This window comes from Suricata suricatta, chromosome 11, assembly GCF_006229205.1.
Source record: "Suricata suricatta isolate VVHF042 chromosome 11, meerkat_22Aug2017_6uvM2_HiC, whole genome shotgun sequence".
Lineage (NCBI taxonomy): Eukaryota > Metazoa > Chordata > Mammalia > Carnivora > Herpestidae > Suricata > Suricata suricatta.
The window spans coordinates 1,028,383-1,046,177 of record NC_043710.1 but is presented as its reverse complement, the minus strand read 5'-3'; the positions used below and the strand labels follow the sequence as shown (position 1 = coordinate 1,046,177).

General features: G+C 57.3%; 1 protein-coding gene across 2 annotated transcripts in view; it reads left to right on the top strand.

The window, feature by feature from the left end:
* The first annotated feature begins 1,957 nt into the window (after positions 1–1,957).
* Positions 1,958–17,795, top strand: part of MOB2 (MOB kinase activator 2) — a 58,340-nt gene continuing 42,502 nt past the window's right edge. For both annotated transcript variants that reach the window (XM_029956954.1, XM_029956957.1), the window contains exon 1: positions 1,958–2,292. In XM_029956954.1, coding sequence (XP_029812814.1) covers positions 1,973–2,292 — 320 coding nt within the window. In that variant the 5' untranslated portion in view covers positions 1,958–1,972. The remainder of the gene's footprint in view (positions 2,293–17,795) is intronic.

Below are 17,795 nucleotides of genomic sequence, written 5' to 3'. Positions count from 1 at the left end.
CTTGTCAGGTTGCCAGGTCATCCCTCACGTTCTGTGCTCCATGCCTGTCCTGACACCGTCACCCACTGGCCTGCACAGGATGCCGCAGCACCAAGCGGTGATGGCACAGCTGCCTTTGTGATCTATGGTGTGGGTGCTGTGGCCGCTTACTCCCTGTGCTCTGCTACTTTTTCAGTCATGAGCATGTTTCTGCTGCCAGAGTCGGGGGTAGGGGGGGCTGCTGAGAGGGCGCTGGCTTCACCGAGTCGGGCTCTTCGCCACCTGTTATTGGACAGGAGCACGCCCACCCCCTCCTTATTCATGTTTCCCCTTTCCTGGCCTCCCCACGGCCATTCTGCCCAGTATTTCTCTGATAGCAGGCTCCCCATTTCCTCCTCCCTCTGCCCTCCACAGGTGGACTCGGGCCCTTTCGCCTCCTGGGCTGGGGGGGGGGGGGGCAGGTCCAGCTCCTCCCCACCTCCTCTTGTGCTGCCCCAGTGCCGAGACACTGCCACTTCCCCTCACTCAGCTCTCCCCCAGTGCCACTCCAGAGCGTCTCCTCGCTCCCCCTCACTGCTTCACTTCTTTCCCTCCCTTTCTGGGCCTGGTGGGGGGTGGTCCCAGGGCAAGGCAGTAAGGTTCAGGAGCAGAGAACTTTGGCCATGCCCCTGCCTATCCATGGGCAGCCCCTAAAAGGAGACACCTGCTTTAGCACGAGTGACGTGCCTGCGTGGTGGTGTCTGATTCTGAGTGCGTGGTGCCCCGTGCCCATGCTCCATCAGCTGGGCCTCCAGTTGAGGGGGGACAGTGTCCTGAGCCTGCTTTGGGATGCATGAGGGCTACATATGACCCGAGGTTGGGCTTACCTCTAAACGCAGGTGGCCAGGTCTCCACCTGTGGAACAAAGGAGCAGGCCCAGCCCTGCGAGGCCAGCAGCACGGAACAAGCCACCATGTTCCTGGTAGTTGGTGAAAAGGTGGTGGCTTTTGCCGTGCTCGTTCCTGAGGGCACCTTCTTCCTGTCTGCCCCTCCCTGGGCAGGCCTTTGGGGGACCATGGGGACACTGGCCTCAGTTCGATGCTTTAGTTGCTATCAGGCAGGTGATTTGGTGGGAACCAGGGCCACCCTGGCTACCCTCCACGGAGCAGAGGCTGTGCTACCCTGTAGAATACATGTGGTTCATCAGCTCAAGACACGGAGCCAACGGCAAGTTGCATTCCTGTAGGGCCCCAGATCCTATGCCCGGGACCTGCTGGCTTGGTCCAGCCTACTTGGTAGGCTCTGGCTTCTGCACATGACTGTGCCCTCTTTGGCCCTATCCCCTGAGTTCCTTGGGAACAATGTGGTAATGGGGGACAGAGGGTAACCACTCCAGCAGGGGTGAGGGGACAGAGGGTACCCACTCCAGCAGGGGTGACGGGACAGAGGGTACCCACTCCAGCAGGGGTGGGGGACAGAGGGTACCCACTCCAGCAGGGGTGGGGGACAGAGGGTACCCACCCCAGCAGGGGTGGGGGATGAGGGTAACCACTCCAGCAGGAATGAGGGACAGAGGGTACCCACTCCAGCAGGAATGAGGGACAGAGGGTAACCACTCCAGCAGGGGTGGAGAATGAGGGTAACCACTCCAGCAGGACTGAGGGACAGAGGGTAACCACTCCAGCAGGGGTGGGGGATGAGGGTAACCACTCCAGCAGGGGTGGGGGATGAGGGTAACCACTCCAGCAGGGGTGGGGGACAGAGGGTACCCACTCCAGCAGGGAGAGGAAAGCAAACTTTGTCACCAGTCCCAGCTACTCAGTAAGCAGGTGCTTCCAAAACAAATACGCCTCTAGGCTGTGGCTGTTTTTACTTTAAGGCTGTTCTCTACCTGCTCTCTGTCTCCCCTTACCATTCACCCAGAGGTGCTAGCACAGTTGGGGCAGAAAGGGGCTGACTGGGAGCCACTTCCCGTGGTGTGGATGGGCTGCCCGTGGCACGTGTCCTTGAGGCCATGCAGCCTGCCTGGTGTCCTTCTGGAGGCAGAGCTAGGTTCTTGAATGTGAGCAGCACCTGCCTGGCAGAGCGTTGGCCTAATGTGTTCCCACTTCTAGGCCGCTCTGGCCCAGGGGTGCCTTTGGGGAGGGGCTGCTCTCTGAGCATCTCATTTAGGAAGAGCTTCTGGGAGGCTTGGGGGTGCTCCCAGTCTGCTCCCAACCTGTTCCATTCCGCAGGATGTGAATGCCCTGGCCTGAACCCCAAGCCACCAGCCAGCCTCAACGGAGGCCTCAGAGTGAATGAGAAGGGAGACCCTGAACTGCAGAGAACATACAGGTGGTCACCAGAGGGGAGGGACAGGATGGGGTCAGGGAGGGCACTTGTGATGAGCATGGGGCCACACGGAGAAGTTTGAAATCATTAGATTGTACACCTGAAACTAACATTGTGTGTTAACTGGGATTTAAATAAAAACTTAAAAGATGAGAAAGGGGGAAATGCCAGGTAGCAGGCTTCAGAGCACGCAGCCTTCCCCTCTGACCTTCAGAGTGCACAGCCTTGCCCCTGACCTTCAGAGCGGTCAGCCTTCCCCCCTGACCTTCAGAGCATGCAGCCTTGCCCCTGACCTTCAGAGTGCACAACCTTCTTCTCAGACCTTCAGAGCAATCAGCCTTCCCTCTTGACCTTCAGAGTGTGCAGTCTTCCCCCCTCTGACCTTCAGAGCATGCAGCCTTGCCCTTGACCTTCAGAGCGCCCAGCCTTCCCCCCCAACCTTCAGAGTGCTCAGCCTTACCCCCTCTGACCTTCAGAGCACACTGCCTTGCCCCTGACCTTTAGAGCATGCAGCCTTCCCCCACTGACCTTCAGAGTGCGCAGCCTTGCCCCTGACCATCAGAGCGCACAGCTTTCCTCCTCTGACCTTCAGAATGCCCAGCCTTCCCCGCTCTGACCTTCAGAGCACCTAACCTTCCCCCCTCTGACCTTCAGAATGCCCAGCCTTCCCCACTCTGACCTTCAGAGCACCTAACCTTCCCCCTTCTGAACTTCAGAGCCTGCAGCCTTTCCCCCTGACCCTCAGAGTGCTCAGCCTTCCCCCATGGACCTTCAGAGCGCACAGCCTTCCCACATGGACCTTCAGAGCGCACAGCCTTCCCCTCTGACCTTCAGTGTGCAGCCTTCCCCCCTGACCTTCAGAGTGCACGGCTTCCCCTCTGATGGTTGCACAGCAGCTTTAGTGCCTCAACCAGCTCCCCTTTGGGGTGGTTCTCCCACTGAGCCACACTGTCTCTGCTTAACCCTGTCTCATCAAAGCAGACCCTTTTGATAGCTTCACAAGGACTGTCTCTAGTTTGGAGAATGGGGGCCCCAGCATAGTTTCCCCACTGGGGGAGGAGGGATGGGGTGCCCAGAGGTGATGTTTACTGAGTGGGACTCTGGGTCCAGCCATGTGGAGGGTACTGCAGGCTGATGGGAGATAGCTGGGTGTGCCTGTCACTGCAGCTCTATCTCGGTGGTGCCTTCCTAATAGCTGCTGGGGGCTGGGGGTGCAGGTGTGGGGAAGAGGGTGCTCCTTACTAGGGCCCCGTATCCTCCCGGGCCTGTTGCATTCTTTAGAAGTGGGAGTGAGCAGGGTGCGTGGGTGGCTCAGTCGGTTAAGCGTCTGACTCTGGGTCTTAGCTCAGGTCATGATCTCGCAGTTTCATGGGCTCAAGCCCTACATCAAGCTGTGTGCTGATGGTACGGAGCCTGCTTGGGACTCTCTTCCTCTGCCCCTCTCCGACTCACGCTGTCTCTGTCTCTCTCAAAATACATAAACTTGAAAAAAAATTCTTTTTAAAGTGGGAGTGGGCCATTTTCCTTCCCTTACTGAGTGGTGGCCACAGTTATAAATGGTGGAAGGCGTCCATGTGGAGTGCCTGGTGCTGGGGTGGCCAGTGAGGGTGGCGTTTTTATGAATGTCATTAGTTGTATTGGGAGGAGAGGATGGGGTGCTCTGTGCCTGGAAGCCCCTTAGACGTTGTCAGTCCCTTCCTGCTGCTCAGAGGAAGGGCGTGTGCCGTTGGGCCGTTGGTTCTCTTCTTAGACTAATTGTGTGTGGTGGCCCAGAGCGAGCAGTGCAGACACGAGCCGCCCAGGCTGTACCTCTGAAGACGGGGACTGACGTGTGCCCATGTTTGGCCCCCAGAGCCCGGTACACTGGCACACTGAGCACCTGGCCCCTGTGTGATGTGAGCCCCCGCCCCGTCACCCCATCAGCATCCCACAGAGCCGGCCACCAGTGGTCTTGCCTGCTGGGGATGTTTCAGGTTGGGCAGGGGCTTCTGGCCCCTCTCTTCATGGTGCCAGGACAGCCTCACAGTGTGAAGGACCCGCTCCAGAGACCTCGTGCAGTGGGACCAGCCTGGGCTGGGCCAGCACTGCCTGGCCATAGGGCACAAATCACAGGAGGGGCCCTGAGCAGTTGCGGCCTGGCACAGGTCCGCCCTGTCCCTGACTGCTGTCTCCAGGAGCTGGTGACCAGCAGCGCTGAGTGTGGGCCGGGTGGCAGAGAGGCCTGCGGCACCAGCCAGAGGGGACCTGTCACAGGAGCGCAGCCGCGCTTCCTGGGAGGTGGCTTGGGATGCAGAAAAAGGCTTTCGTGTGCCGCGGGGGCCATCTTGGGAGCACTGGGGTAGACGCAACCTTTTGAACCAAAACGTGTCATCTGCAGAGAGTGCTCCTGAGGCCCAAGGAGGAGAAGGAGTAAGGGTTCCAGGTGCAGAGGGGCACTTGGGTGCTGGGCCCCACGTGGAGGGTGGAGGTCTACTTGGATCTAGGCTGTTAGTTAGGAACACTCCTGGAGGGTTTCCTGAGTACAGAGGCGGTAACACCACTTCCTTGCTCAGCACCTGGCGAGTGCCACAGGGTGTTCTTCGTGCTCCCTGCTTCGTGCTCCTCCTCCGGTGTGTGAGGGAGCGGAGTCCCTGCTCCTGTGGGACGTGAGTTCACAAGTCTGTCATAGAAACATGGAAACACGGGACACGTAGAAAACGAAAAGTGAGTGACCCTGCCACCCAGAGACCGTCCTTAGTGCCGGCGTCCGGCCTGCCCATCAGCAGTCACCGGCGGGGTCCTGGGGGCCACCTGTGGATGTGCCGCAGCTCCCGTGGCTTCCTGTGGCTGCGTCTGGAGGGTGTCTCCCCTGGGGCAAGCGGTGCTCTGCGCATCCTTGCAGGTCGCTCACCGTGCCCGATGTTGGCATTCCCCGGGCAGAATTCTGGGAGGGGACTGGCAGGCTCTGAGAGCAGGGCCTGGGAGGGTCTGCCTGGAGAGGCTCTGCCCGCTCGAGTTTCCCGACGGTGTCGGCAGGCATTCACCTCTGCTTTGTGGCCAGCTGCCTGTGGCGTTTTTGTGAAAATACCTTTGCCGAGTTGACAGGTAAGGAAGCGTGTTTGGTTAGAGCATGTCCTCGTGCTCAGGGCCTGTGTGTTCTCGGTGAGTCCGCGGTCTGCCCTCTACGTGCTGGGTGGTCGGCTTGCTTATGGCCGGCCTGGGTTCTGTATACTCTGAGGGTATTAATGCCAAGTCTTAAGGTTTTAGAACTCTTAAAGAAACGAGCAAAGACAAAGTTGGGGAGTTGCTGCAGCCAACGGAAGTGGGGCTACCCGCCCAGTGCCTCACTTCTTGCTGTTCCCTGGGGACACTCGTTCTCCGGCAGAGCAGAGAGTGCATGTGGCCGTGCTGCATGGACCAGAGAACCCACAGGGGGCCAGGGTATGCCAGGCCCCCAGAATGGTAGCAGTGGGGCAGCGAACACCGCAGCGTGTAGGCATGTTTGGGCTGAGAGACTGAGCCCCACGCCCTCTGCCAGGCAGCTCTGGGGTGTTGCCTGGGGAGGGCTGTAGGCACAGACCAGAGCTTGGCCCTGTGCCCTGCCCTTTTCCTTCCTGGCTGAGGCATGGGGGGTGATCTCAGCATTCCGTGTTTTCTTGGACAGTCTTTACCACCCCCACCCCCCCCATGCACACGTGCACGCATTACTGGAACTGTGTGTACTGTTTGGTGTGTTCTCTTGGGAAGAAATTCTTTTCATGTTGGTACCGTGAGCTACTTAGGAGCCCCTTGCTTGCCGAGCCTCCTTGGGGCTGCATTTGGTCACTGAGGCTGCAAAGCATGTTAAGAAAGTGTTGGGGCAAGAGGCAGTGTGAGAGCCCAGGACAGGGATTCCCAAGGTGCCCCTCGAGGAGCACTCATCCTCTGAGGTGCTGGATGAGTGTGGAAAGTGCTGGCTGAAGCCTGGGGTCCTCGGGGTAGCTTAGTGGTCAGCAGCAGGTTTGGCTGTGGCAGTCCTGAGGAAGATCACCGTATAGACTGTCTTCACGGCTTGTGGGCCACACTGCCCCCACCATAGCCCTCTCCCAGCCCCTCTGCCCCATTTCCTCTTGGCTGTTGGGGTGAATGAACAAAGAAAGACTGAGAAGGAATCCAGGCCGCTGTTGTCCACCCCCTGCCCGTCCACCAGCTGATGATGGACTGCAGAGAGGAGTCCTCCCAGAAGGCCTGGTGTCCTCTGGGCAGTGCTCCCAAAGTGTGTTTACTTTTTGCTGTGGATGGAGTGATAGTCCTCCTGTGCTGGGTGAGCTGTGTGGTGGCCCACAGGGCAGGAGGTGCGCAGGGCCTAAGGCTGCACGAGCTTGCTAGAGTCACCGACATGGGCCGTGCAGCTGAGGACTGTGGCTCTGGCAGGAGGACAGAGCGGACACCTTGGCTGGCCCGGGACAGGGTTCCTTCCTTCCCCGAGGGGCTTCTTGTGCTGCACCGGCTTTCTGCATCTGTGATAAAATACATCCCAAGTGCTTCCCTTTCGGGTGCGCTTCATCTTCTCTCCCCAGACCCCCTCTGTACATGGTGTGTCAGGGAGGCAGCACCGAGATGCCCCAAGCCTGCCAGGGAGCAGCTGGCGAGGTGTGTGCGGCCAGCGGACGTGTGTCCCGTAGGCACTGGCCTCGGTGGGGGAGGTGCTGGCAAGGAGGCCTGGGTGCTCCTTTGGTGTAAAGCCTGCGTGTCAGGCGATCTCGGGCATCGTGACTGCTCCCTGAGCCTCAGCACCTGGGTCACAGCCCCTCTGCCGGACGGTTTGGGCTGGGACGCAGTTTGCAGCAGGTGCCTGCTGTGTGGCAGGCATTCATCTCGTTGTAATCAAGTTTACTGGTTTCAGAGAGACGAAGTGGGCACACGGGAGCGTGTCTTATGGGTCACTCTGGAATCACGTAGGCTGTACCTGCTGCCTGCCTCCCGGGAGCAGGGCGTCCAGGCCGAGCTTTGTGCGGTGAGGCACAGAGGGGACTTGTGTCTGGCTTGTGCTTTGGTCGTGGGATGCACGTTTGCTCCTAGGCTGTCTGAGTGGCGACCCAGGCCTCTGCCCGCTGGGGATTCGAAATGCTTTGTAATTAAAATCCTTGTTTTCAAGTACATTCTATTGTTCCTGCTGGGAAGGCCTCCTACCTTTTTGGCTGAAGAAGTGCTGGGCTCAGCTGAGTTCTGTTGAGAGTTCCTGGCATTGATAATTCATGTAAAAATAAATGTGTTGTCTTGTTGTGACCTTGTTCGCTTTAGTGTACTTCCTCCAAGGCCGGCGGAGTGCAGCTGTCATTCTGGGATGCGGACTGTCAGCCCCGAGGTGTTGCACTCTGACTCTCTCCCAGGGACCTGTGAGGAGCAGGGCTGCGGCCGAGGGCAGCACTTCCTCTGGGGAGACCTCAGCACTGTGGACCGTTCTCGCATCTGCTGCTTCCTTGCTAGGCTCGTGGTTTTGGGGATTAGTGTTAGTGGTTTGCAGGCCCCTGAGGTCCGAGCTGTCACCAGGAAGGTGGCGGGCGGGGCCCTTGGTTTGCCTGAAAAGCTTCCTGTCTCCTGACGTCTGAGCAAGAGTGAGGGCGCAGCCCACTGCCCTCTGGTGGAATTTGGGGCCAGAGGTGGCCTTCATGGCCACATCCCACTCACCCAGGTTTCAGAGCCTTGCTGAGCTCACCCTCACCCAGACTTCCAGCCTGGATCTCTGAGGATGAGAGGAGGGGGCGCGGGAGGCCTCAGAAGGCAGGTCTGTGCTAGCCAGTGCTATGGCCCAGACTAACCCCTGCCCAGCTGACCCTTCCCTGCTCTGCACCAGGACCCTGGGCAGTCCCAGATAGAGAGCTCAGGGGTGCTGCAGTGCTTTTTCAGGATGGAGGAGCTCAGCTGTGTGCATCTGGCCATGCCCTGGGGGAATTGTTTTGGGAGCAACAAACAGGCTGAGGGGCCAGAGGAGTCCTGCTGTCCTGTCCTCTGCAGCCCCCCCGTTGTGTGCGGCAGGCTCCCTGCTTCTGTCAGCATGGCAGGGACACAGGGGTCAGGGCTGACCAAGGGCTAGCGCTGGTGGGGGAGCAGTATGGTCAGAGGTGCCGCCTTTGCTGTCCCATAGACTAGCTGCAGCCCCTTCCGCCACCAGCAGGTGCCGGGGGCCATTGTTCAGGTCCTAAGCTGTAGGCGCCCTGCCTGCCCGTGAGGCCTGTGCTGCCTTGCCGGCCGGAGCTATACTCTGGCACAGCCTCCCAGCGGCACCTGGTCCTGCTGCACCTGCAGTGATGACCACGTCATAGGAGCAGGTGCTGCCGTGCATGGCTTGGTGGCTGGGGTTTTCAGGGTCCTGGCCCTGTGCTGGCCTGGCAGGGGGGGATGTTGGCTGTACTTTCTTGGCCTCTGGCGGTGAACTCGTGTATGGCTACAAGTGACAAAGGTGCTGGGCTTGAACTGGCTACCCCCTGGGGGGTGGGGATGGACCAGGCATGGGAGTGGGGTGCAGTGTAGTGTAGTGGCCTTTGAGTCTGTCCTCATGGTTTGTGATTAGTCAGATGGCTCAGATGTCGGATGAGGACGCAGTACCTGTTCATGTCCCCAGTTGTCCTGGTGGGTTTATGCTAATTCTGCTGTAACTGGAGTCACCAAGTGCAGCTGGGGGAACAGAGATGAGGGTGCCGTTCTTGCCCTCTGGAGCCAGGTGCCCCTGCCAGGAGCCACCCACAGGAGCACTGCAGTTTTCCATGTGTCGTTTCTTTCCCAGAAGTCCGGTCCTTTGATTTCTAATATGAACAATAAAGTGTCCCCCCAGATGACACTTGGGGGAGTCTAGGATGAAGATTACACTCTCTGGCCTGTGTGCCTGGGCCTAGAGCCTGTGCCAGGGAGGCCATGCCCTGGCTGCAGGCGTGGTCCAGGGACCAATCTAGACAGCAGGACCTCCTCAGGGCCATGGCTTTGCTAGGCTCCCTCCAGGCAGGCCCAGGTGCCCTGGGCTCTCCCAGATATAGGCCCCCAGGTGTGGGATGGGGGCATACGTCCTTCTCTTTGGCTCCAGTCTTCCACAGACCACCGGAGAGCTAATCGTGTCCTATTCCTGCTTAAAAGACCCCTCGTCCCAATTTCCCACCTCCCTCCAGCACCCATCCCCATACCTGCCTCACGGGGACCTGTGGCAGTGCAGCCTGGTCAGCCCTCTATGTGCCTTCTCCCGCTAAGACCCCTGGCCATGCACAGGCTGTCTCCATGGCCCGGAGAGGCCCCCAGCCTGTCTTTTGAAGAGCACCTACACACATGGCCGTAGACCCCGGAAAAGGGGCTCCAAGTCATTCTCCATCAGGGATGTGCACATCAAAACCACCCCGAGCTGTGACCTCACACCCATCAGAATGATGATCATGAGGGGCACCTGGGGGGCTCAGTCAGTTGCGCGTCCGACTTCGGCTCAGGTCATGATCTCATGGCTTGTGGGTTTGAGCCCTGCGTCAGCTCTAAGCTGACAGCTAACTCAGAGCCTGAAGCCCAATTCAGATTCTGTGTCTCCCTCTTTCTCTGACCCTCCCCTGCTCGCGCTGTCTCTATCTCTCAAAAATCAGTTAAAACAAAAAAAAAAAAAATTAAGAAAATTAAAAAAAAAAGAATGATGATCATGAAAGAGACCGGAGATGACAAGTGTGGGCGAGGACGGGGTAGACGGGCTTTGTTGGTGGGGGTTGCACGGTGCTGCAGCCACTCGGAAAACAGTATGGAGGGTCCTGAAGATGTTAAAAATGGAGCTACCATTTGACCCAGCAGTTTCTCTTCTGGGTATTTATCCAAAGAAAATCATGACCTTGAAGCCACTTGTGTGTCCCCGTCATCGCTGCAGTTATTCCCAGCGGTCCAGGTGTGGAAGCAGCCTGTGCAGCCGGTGACAGAGCAATGGATAAAGCATGTGTGGCAGCTAGACACAGTGGAATCCGCTCAGCCTCAACAAAAAAGGAAATCCTGGCATTTGTAGCAGCATGGATGACCCCAGAGGGCGTTTTGCTAAGTGAAATCAAAGCCTGATGGAGAAGGACAGACCCCCCCACATAGTTTCACTTATACGTGAAATCTGAAAAAAGAAAGAAAAAGTCAAACTCAGGAACAGGGCGATAGAGTGGTGCCCGGGGCTGGGGAAAGTAGGGACGGGTCGGTAGAAGAACACAGGATTTCAGGGAAAAGGGATGCGTGTCCTGGCTTTGCCCCTCCTCTTGTTCCTACCTCCCTGGGGTTCTTGGACAGCCCCTGGGGAGGCTGTGGAGCTGCTCTGCTGGCCCAGGGCCTTAGGAAGGTGTTGGGGCGCCGAGTCTACCCACTGGCCCTGCGGTGATGGTGCAGGGGGCAGGGGAGTCCTGTCACGGCAGCTCAGCTTAGCAGCACCCTAACCAGACATGCCAGCCAGTGTGAATATTCAAAAACTACGACTCACCCATTTGAGCCAATATAGAGAACAGTGAACCCGGCGCCGGGGGCTACACACCCTCTTTAAGCGCTCATCTAACATTCAGAAGCTGACCAAAACCTCGAAGGATTTCCGCCACTGCAGCCATCTGGTGTGTCCTTGGCCTCAGTGGAATCAGACCAGATAACAGAACCCCACCTGTCAAGACCTGTGCGCTGCAGGGAGACCGGAGAGTAGTTCAGAGCCCGGATGCACAGATCGCATGTGAAGGAGCCACCGTGGAGTGGTGTCTAAGCCCAGAGGCGACGGAGGCAGGGAAGGGAGGTCACAGCGCAGACTGGGTCTCCAGCAGAGTCGTCAGGGCCAGAGTTTGATGCATTGAAAGTAGGGATAAAGTGAAAATCTCTGGCAAGACTGATCAAGACAGAAAAAAGAGAAGATCCAGAGAGTCTTTGTAGTAAAGCATGCTGGGTCAGCACATATCCACGTGTTAAAAAACAAAAGCACCTTGGTCCTTACTCCACAGCGCACAAGGGGTAACGGAGGCGGGAAGACCGTGGGCATAAAGCTCGGAGAGCCATGCGTGCCCGCGAGCTTCAGGTGCGCCGAAGCGCACGACACCTGGGGTTTAAAAACATGATGTGAAGTGTTGTTTTTATATCTATTACATGTTGAAATGACGATACTCTGGGCTAAACAAAATACATTACAATTAATTTCACCTGTTTTCCTTGACTCTTTATCGTGGCTCCTAGAAAATCTGAAATTTCAGACGTGGCTGGTATTTGTGGCTTGGGGTATGTTTCTCTTGGACAGCGCTGTTCTAGAAGATAACACAGAAGATGCTATTCTTGGCCTATGGGTGAAGAACGGTTTTCCTGAACAGGACAGGAAGTGCAGATCATGAAGGGGAAGAGAATTTGGTTTTCGTTGAACCTAGGGAGCTCTGTTCATCAAAAGATAGCACTGGAAGAGGGAAAAGGCCAGCGCCCTGGGGGAGTGCGGCACATGTTCCCGACGGAAGGGGCACAGCCAGACCACATGGAAGAGCGAGAAACAGGCCGGGGACTCGCGGAGGGGGAGGCACATCTGGCCCCCAGCCAGAGGCGGAAGGGGGCCTCCCCAGGGCTCTGGGCTGCGCGCTGCGGTCCTCACAGCTCTGTTCACTGGTAACCGGGCTGCGCGTGAATCGTCTTTCCTTTTAGCCCGTTTGCCCTTAAAGTTTGCGGTGGTGGCCGGGCACGTAGGTCAGACCTTCCAGCACTGCTCGTCCAATTTCATTCAAACGTGTTTATTATGACTCCTTTAAGTCCTCCCTCCTCCTGACCCCCGCTGCTTTGGCAGCTCTGCACTCACCTTCCTTTCTTAGAGGTGCCTTGTGGCACAGGCCCAAACTCATCAGCGTCTGACGCTGGGAGGCGCCCTCTCCCGCTCCCTGCCGCGCACAGGCCCCGGGCTCTCCTGCGGCTGCCCTCCCCAGGACGTCGGTGCACGCCGACGCGGCTCTTGGTTCAGCACATCTTAACCCCCAGCGTCATCGGTGTCTTGCATGCTCGCTGCTTTAGGTGCACGCTTTCTTTCTGTCCCGTTTCTGTGGACTTGCTCCTCTCTCTGCTCCACAGCTTTTCACGGCCAGTTCTCTTCTGCCTAAAGGGCGTCCCTTTCATTTTCTTTCCTCAGTGGGCAGCCCCCCCCTCAGTCAGCCTGAAAATGCCTTCGATTTGCCTCGTGTTTTCACTGCCCGGAGCAGTTTTGCTTGGCTTTCTTTCAGCGCATTTTAGATGTCTGGCCACTGGCTTTTGGCTGCTGGCGTTGCTTTGAGAAGCCAGCTGTCAGGTAAACTCTACTCCTCTGGAAATGATCTGCTCTCCCAACACCCCCCGCCGGCCCGATACTGTTTAGTTTTTATTTGGAGTAATTTCAAAGTTAGAGGAGTTGCAAAAATTACTTTCAGTAATTCTTGTGTACTCCATCCATATTCCCTAGCGTTTAACTTAGCATGTTTGCTCTGTCATTACCCCCCCATGTATATGTGTTTTTCATAACAGTTTGAGAATGATCTGCCTCTTTAGCCCAAGATAAGACAGAATGTATTTTCACGGGCAGGGGCCTGAGTGCCCTGCACTCAAGATGCGGTGGAGTCTGCCGCCTCTGTCCTGCTCTGTATAGCTTAGAAATAGGATCCGAAGTCACTGGGTAAGAGCCATAGGGAAGGGAGGAGGCAAAGGTGGGGACCATGTGGCATCAGGGTAAGAAACAGAAAATCGGGCCTGCCAGCCTCTGAGGCCCACGGGGCGGAGGCAGGGCCGGGGTAGAGCCTGGAGGGCCGGGACTCCAGGGGTCCTCGAGCTGGTTTGCCCTCCGGAAGCCCCACTTAGGCGGAGGCGCGGGTCTGCCCTCGAGCTCCTAAGGCCACAGACAGCAGCCCTTCCCCGGCTGCGGGGTAAAGGGAGTGGATGGGACTCGTGGGAGTTTGTCGGCTGAGTGGGGTCAGAGGCAGAGCAAGACACCAGGCGGTAGGTACCCCCAGATCCCTATGTTCGTAGTGTGACTGCCACAGCCTAGATTTCCTCCTGGGGGATCTTAGCTGACTGTGCCGCCTTCACTGATGAGAACGAGGAGGAGCCTTGCTCTTCACCTCCGCCGATCAGTAGGGTTTTGTGTCAAGCCATTTGGAAAGAACGTCAGGCCCTCTCTGCTCCTCACCTGCAGCCATCGCTCCTGCTTCTGTGTTGGTGACACCCCTCCCCTCACTGTGAGGTGGCAGGTGCCCCGTCTGTGGAGAGCAGAGCCTGTGGAAGGAGTCGGCTGATACTTTCTGGAGCCTGTCGTTGCTCCGGCGAGCTTCCTTTTCCATCACGACCTCAGGTGAACCTGGGCTCTGGCGTGCCTTCGTAACACAGATCTGCTCTTTGGTTTCGAGGCCCACGGCAGATTCCGGAACTCTAGCTGGGCCCCACCAGTAGCCTCTCCCCGTCTCCCAGTGCAGCCTCTCGGTCAGTGCCACAGCCTATCTTCGCATTTCTTCACCGAGGTGATGGTTGCCCAGGACCGAAATGTCCCAGGTCCCAGCCCCAGTCTTTTGCTCCGGTCCGTCGGTGTGCCAGGTTCTCTCCAGCCTCTATTCCTTTCTGTTGGCTCTACTTGCTGACCATCCTTTTGGAGGCAGGGCAGTGAATTCTTGGGTGCTGTGTCCCAGGGTGTCCGGCGCTGGCCCAGGTAGATGCCCAGTGATGTGTGTTCGGTGGGTGTAGAGAGCTCCCTTGGGCAGGGCCATTTCATCCTCCTCCACTGCCTTTGCCCAGCCTCTTGCCAGCACCCCAGAGAGGACAGGCCTGGCCATCTCTGTCTTGGAGGGACTCCCTCAAGAGCACAGGGCTCCTGGGTCTGGTGTTAACGAGGGAGTCCTGAGGCTGCTTTCTTCATGCCTCCCATGTGGGTGTGAGTCAGCCGTCCAGCCCGCTGCATAGGCGTTTGAGAGGGTGGGATCGGGGGCATCAAAGCAGCCACTTGGTGAAGGGAGCTGTGGTTTGTAGTGGGCACTGTGGCAGCTCAGGACACATTGGCCTTGCTGCCCCCAGCCTGCTTATCCACCCCAGGTGACTAGAGACACCGCCCCAAGGTCATGATGCCAGGGAGAGGGAAACAGACTCTGAGCTCCATTGGAGTGGCTGGATGGGGTCCTGTCTGGCTGCTGAGCGCCTCCTCCTCCCTCACCCCAAGAGGGTGCTGGCCGGGCAGAGGGGATGTTTTACGGGCCATTGTGGCACGGGGCCTGGTCCCTGTGGCACAGGGCCGACAGGTTCTGGCGGTGGTCGTGGGCAGGGATTCGGAACACATTTGACGTCACAAGTCTGTCTTTGTGCTGGCCAGAAACCACCCCCCCTTTTCAGAGCCTTTGTGTGGTCCCCACTCGCTGCTGAGGTTGGAGTTGGGCGTGTGCTGTCATTTCTCGGTGCTTCATTTCTCCTTGTTGGGAGAGAGGGAGAGAGCGGCTGCGGGCCTCCCCTTCCTGGGTGTGGACACATGGCTCAAGGTCACATGCCAGTGTCAGGGCGGCCTGGAGTGCAGCGCTCTGACCAAAGACCTGTCAGCTGCTTGGTTCCCCAGGATATCCCGAGTCAGTGTAGGAAATTCAGGATAAATGCTTGATCTTTTTCCTTCTTTTTACCGGCTCTCAAAATTAAGGAGTTGATACCCTCACATCCTCTCAAAGTAACCAGGAGGGTTTAAAATATACATGTTTCAAACTCCAAGATTAAAGGTCTTGGTCTGGGAGTCTCCAGGGGCTGTCCTCCCCAGCAGTGATCATGTCATCCTGTCTCTTGCCCCTGGGAGCTCATTCAGGCTGGTTCTGAGTTCTGATGCCCTGGGCCCTGGTGGCCTTGCACAGTGTCGCTGCTCTGCTGTGAGAACCAGGTCCAGACCTGGAGCCTGCCTCTTCTCTAAGGACCCTGGTTGCCTGCGGTGGGCGATGCTTTGCAGAGGCCGCGGTCCAGGCGCCACGGCTCACCTTCTTGCCTTGGGTTGACCACAGTCTCTAGGCCTTTTTGGGGAACAGACAGACACATGCTCCCCCTTCCCCTTCCCTATGGGCCTGGGGCTTTCAGTTAACCGAGTCCATTGTATAGCCGTCTCGCATGGTGCCGCTCGTGCGGAGGGAGCGCTGCGGGCTGTTCCGTGGTCAGGCTCTTCTGCCACGTGCTCTGGGTGTTTCTGGCTCTGAGGTGGCATCATGGGCCTCTCGTGGCCTCTTTTATTTTCCTAATTGTTAAAACAGTTTTGAAACTGTGGGTCACGGCTTCTCTCTTGAGGGGTGGGCCCCTTTGGTGGCTGTTTATTGTAGGGAGGGCACCCGGAGTCCTGGGTTCTTCCTTCTGTCCTTCAGCGACCAAGCCCGATTCACCCACCACCTTTTCCTGTCGATCTATTTCTAAGTAAGTAAAACGAGTTTTACTGTTTGGGTTTTATTTTATTCTGTTTTCAGTGGCAGGGGGAGCACCTAACACCTAAAATGTCTTTTTACTTTCGTGCGCTAGACGTCCCATTTCTGTTTTCTTCGGACACAAATACAGGGGTGGATTAGCCTCCTCCCTGCTTCTGTTGGAGCTGTGTCTTCTGTCCTCCGTCCAGGCTCCAACTTTCGAAGGAGCCGTGGAGAGCATTTGCTAGAGGGCTCTGCTCCATCGGACGGCGCGCGTGCCCGCCCCCCCCCCCCCCCCCCCCCCCGCCACCTGCCTTCCTTCCGGGGGCGCCTGTGGGCGACAGGAGACAGACTCCTTCTGTTACTCAGAAAGCCCGTCCGCTTTCCCTCGCTTCCTCCTGTGGCACGGTGTTGTCCCGTCGCGTGAGCAGAGCCCAGACAGCTGGCCTGGTGACTGCCCGCCCGCAGCCTGCTCACGGCAGGTCACGGGCGCTCACCCCCTCCTCAGTAAGGCCGAGTGGGCTGCTCTGCCTTAACCTCGGTCTAGGGGGCTGCATGGTGGTGGGCTGTGTCCAGGGCTCGTGGCCCCATCCCTGCCGCCTGGGCCCGGGCTTGCCGCTGGGGAGGAGGATCCCCGTGCTCTTGCTCGGGGAGTGAGGAGTGGGCCCTGAGTGGCTCTCTCCTGGGTGTGGCAGGGTCACCACTGGTCATAATATCCTTGGCCAGTCATTTATTAAATTATACAATGAAATGTGCAGAACAGACCACTGTATGTTTGCCCTGTGATATTTCTCCTTTGTTCCTGCCTAAGCTGAGGACAGCAGGAAGGCAGTATCCTTCCCTGTCCCTTAGAAGCATTGTGGGAGGGCCCCTTGCTGTTGGGGACCCAGGATGGGTGTCTCCTTGCTGCCCTGCTTCTGGGTCTGGGCTTGCCCCTCATTTCTCAGCCTTTTCCTTTTTCTGCCTGAGCAGTGGTCTAGTTCCGCCTCCTCTTGCTCTGCTTGGTACAGCTGTTGGTAACAAAGCTTTCTAACTTGACAGAGAGCCCCTGGGTTTGGGCCACCTGGATTTTCAGTCATCTGTGTTGGGGAAAGACTCCCACAGAATCACCCGGGTTAGGGACCAGATTTGGTTATCAGAAGGGGTTCAGATCCAAGGAGGCCAGGAGCTGGGTGCTGGGCGCAGGGCAGAAGGAGCAGCTGCCCCAGCTGTCTGCGTCCACATGCCAGAGTACAGAGTGGCACATCCCAGTCTCGGGCTGAGCTGAGGCCCCCTGGATGAAAGAGTGTTATGCTTCCTGATAGCCACGTAGGAGGGCTACCTCCCCGAGCACTGGGAGCACAGGGTGCTGGAGTTGCAAGGCTCCCCACCAGTGTGGCTTCTCTTAACCAGCACAGCCCATTGGATTGGGGCGGTCCTGGGGATGGGGGACACGGCGCTCGCACAGTGTTGGAGGGCAGTGCAGAAGCAGGAAGGAGACGCACAGGTACTTTGACTGCAGAGCTGGCTAGGAGTTTGGGGTTGTGGGGTGTCTGTTCTGTAAGAGATATTTTGGAAGAACCTCTATTAAGTGAAATTTTGAGTAACTGTCTGGAACAGGATCTGAAAAGCAACTCTAAAAATAGCAGACCTCATTTAAAGTTTATGGCCAGCTTGTAAAAACACTGATGCAGTGAACGCACTTAACTACATTGCACTTGGATCGCATTTTCCATCGCTTCTATTTGTGAGCGTGGTTTTGTTTTTGTCAGGCCAGCGACCTCTTCTCCTTAGGACTGTTGCAGACCCACGGGTGCTTGCAGCCCTTTCCCCCTGGAACAGACTCTTCTACAGAGAGGATGTTCTAGCTGTTTCCAGAATATGTAATTTGTGAATTTGGCCCCTGTTGGTAAGTAGGACTTTCCAGGAGACTCATCTCAACGGGTGTGCTTTCCGAGGCCCTGTGTTCCTCAGTGGTCATCCCAGACGATGGGCCAGATGCAGCCACCATTTGTTCCAGACCGTCTTTTGAAACTTCGTGATTGTGAAATTAATTCATTTCATAACGAATTAGAATACCCTGTGCAAATCTGTGTATGTGTGGTGTGCACGTGCACTTTGTGTATACTTCAAACACCCTAGTCTTGTGCACATGCCCTACACTGATTACTTCTGTTCTGGGCTGCTACTTTTTTA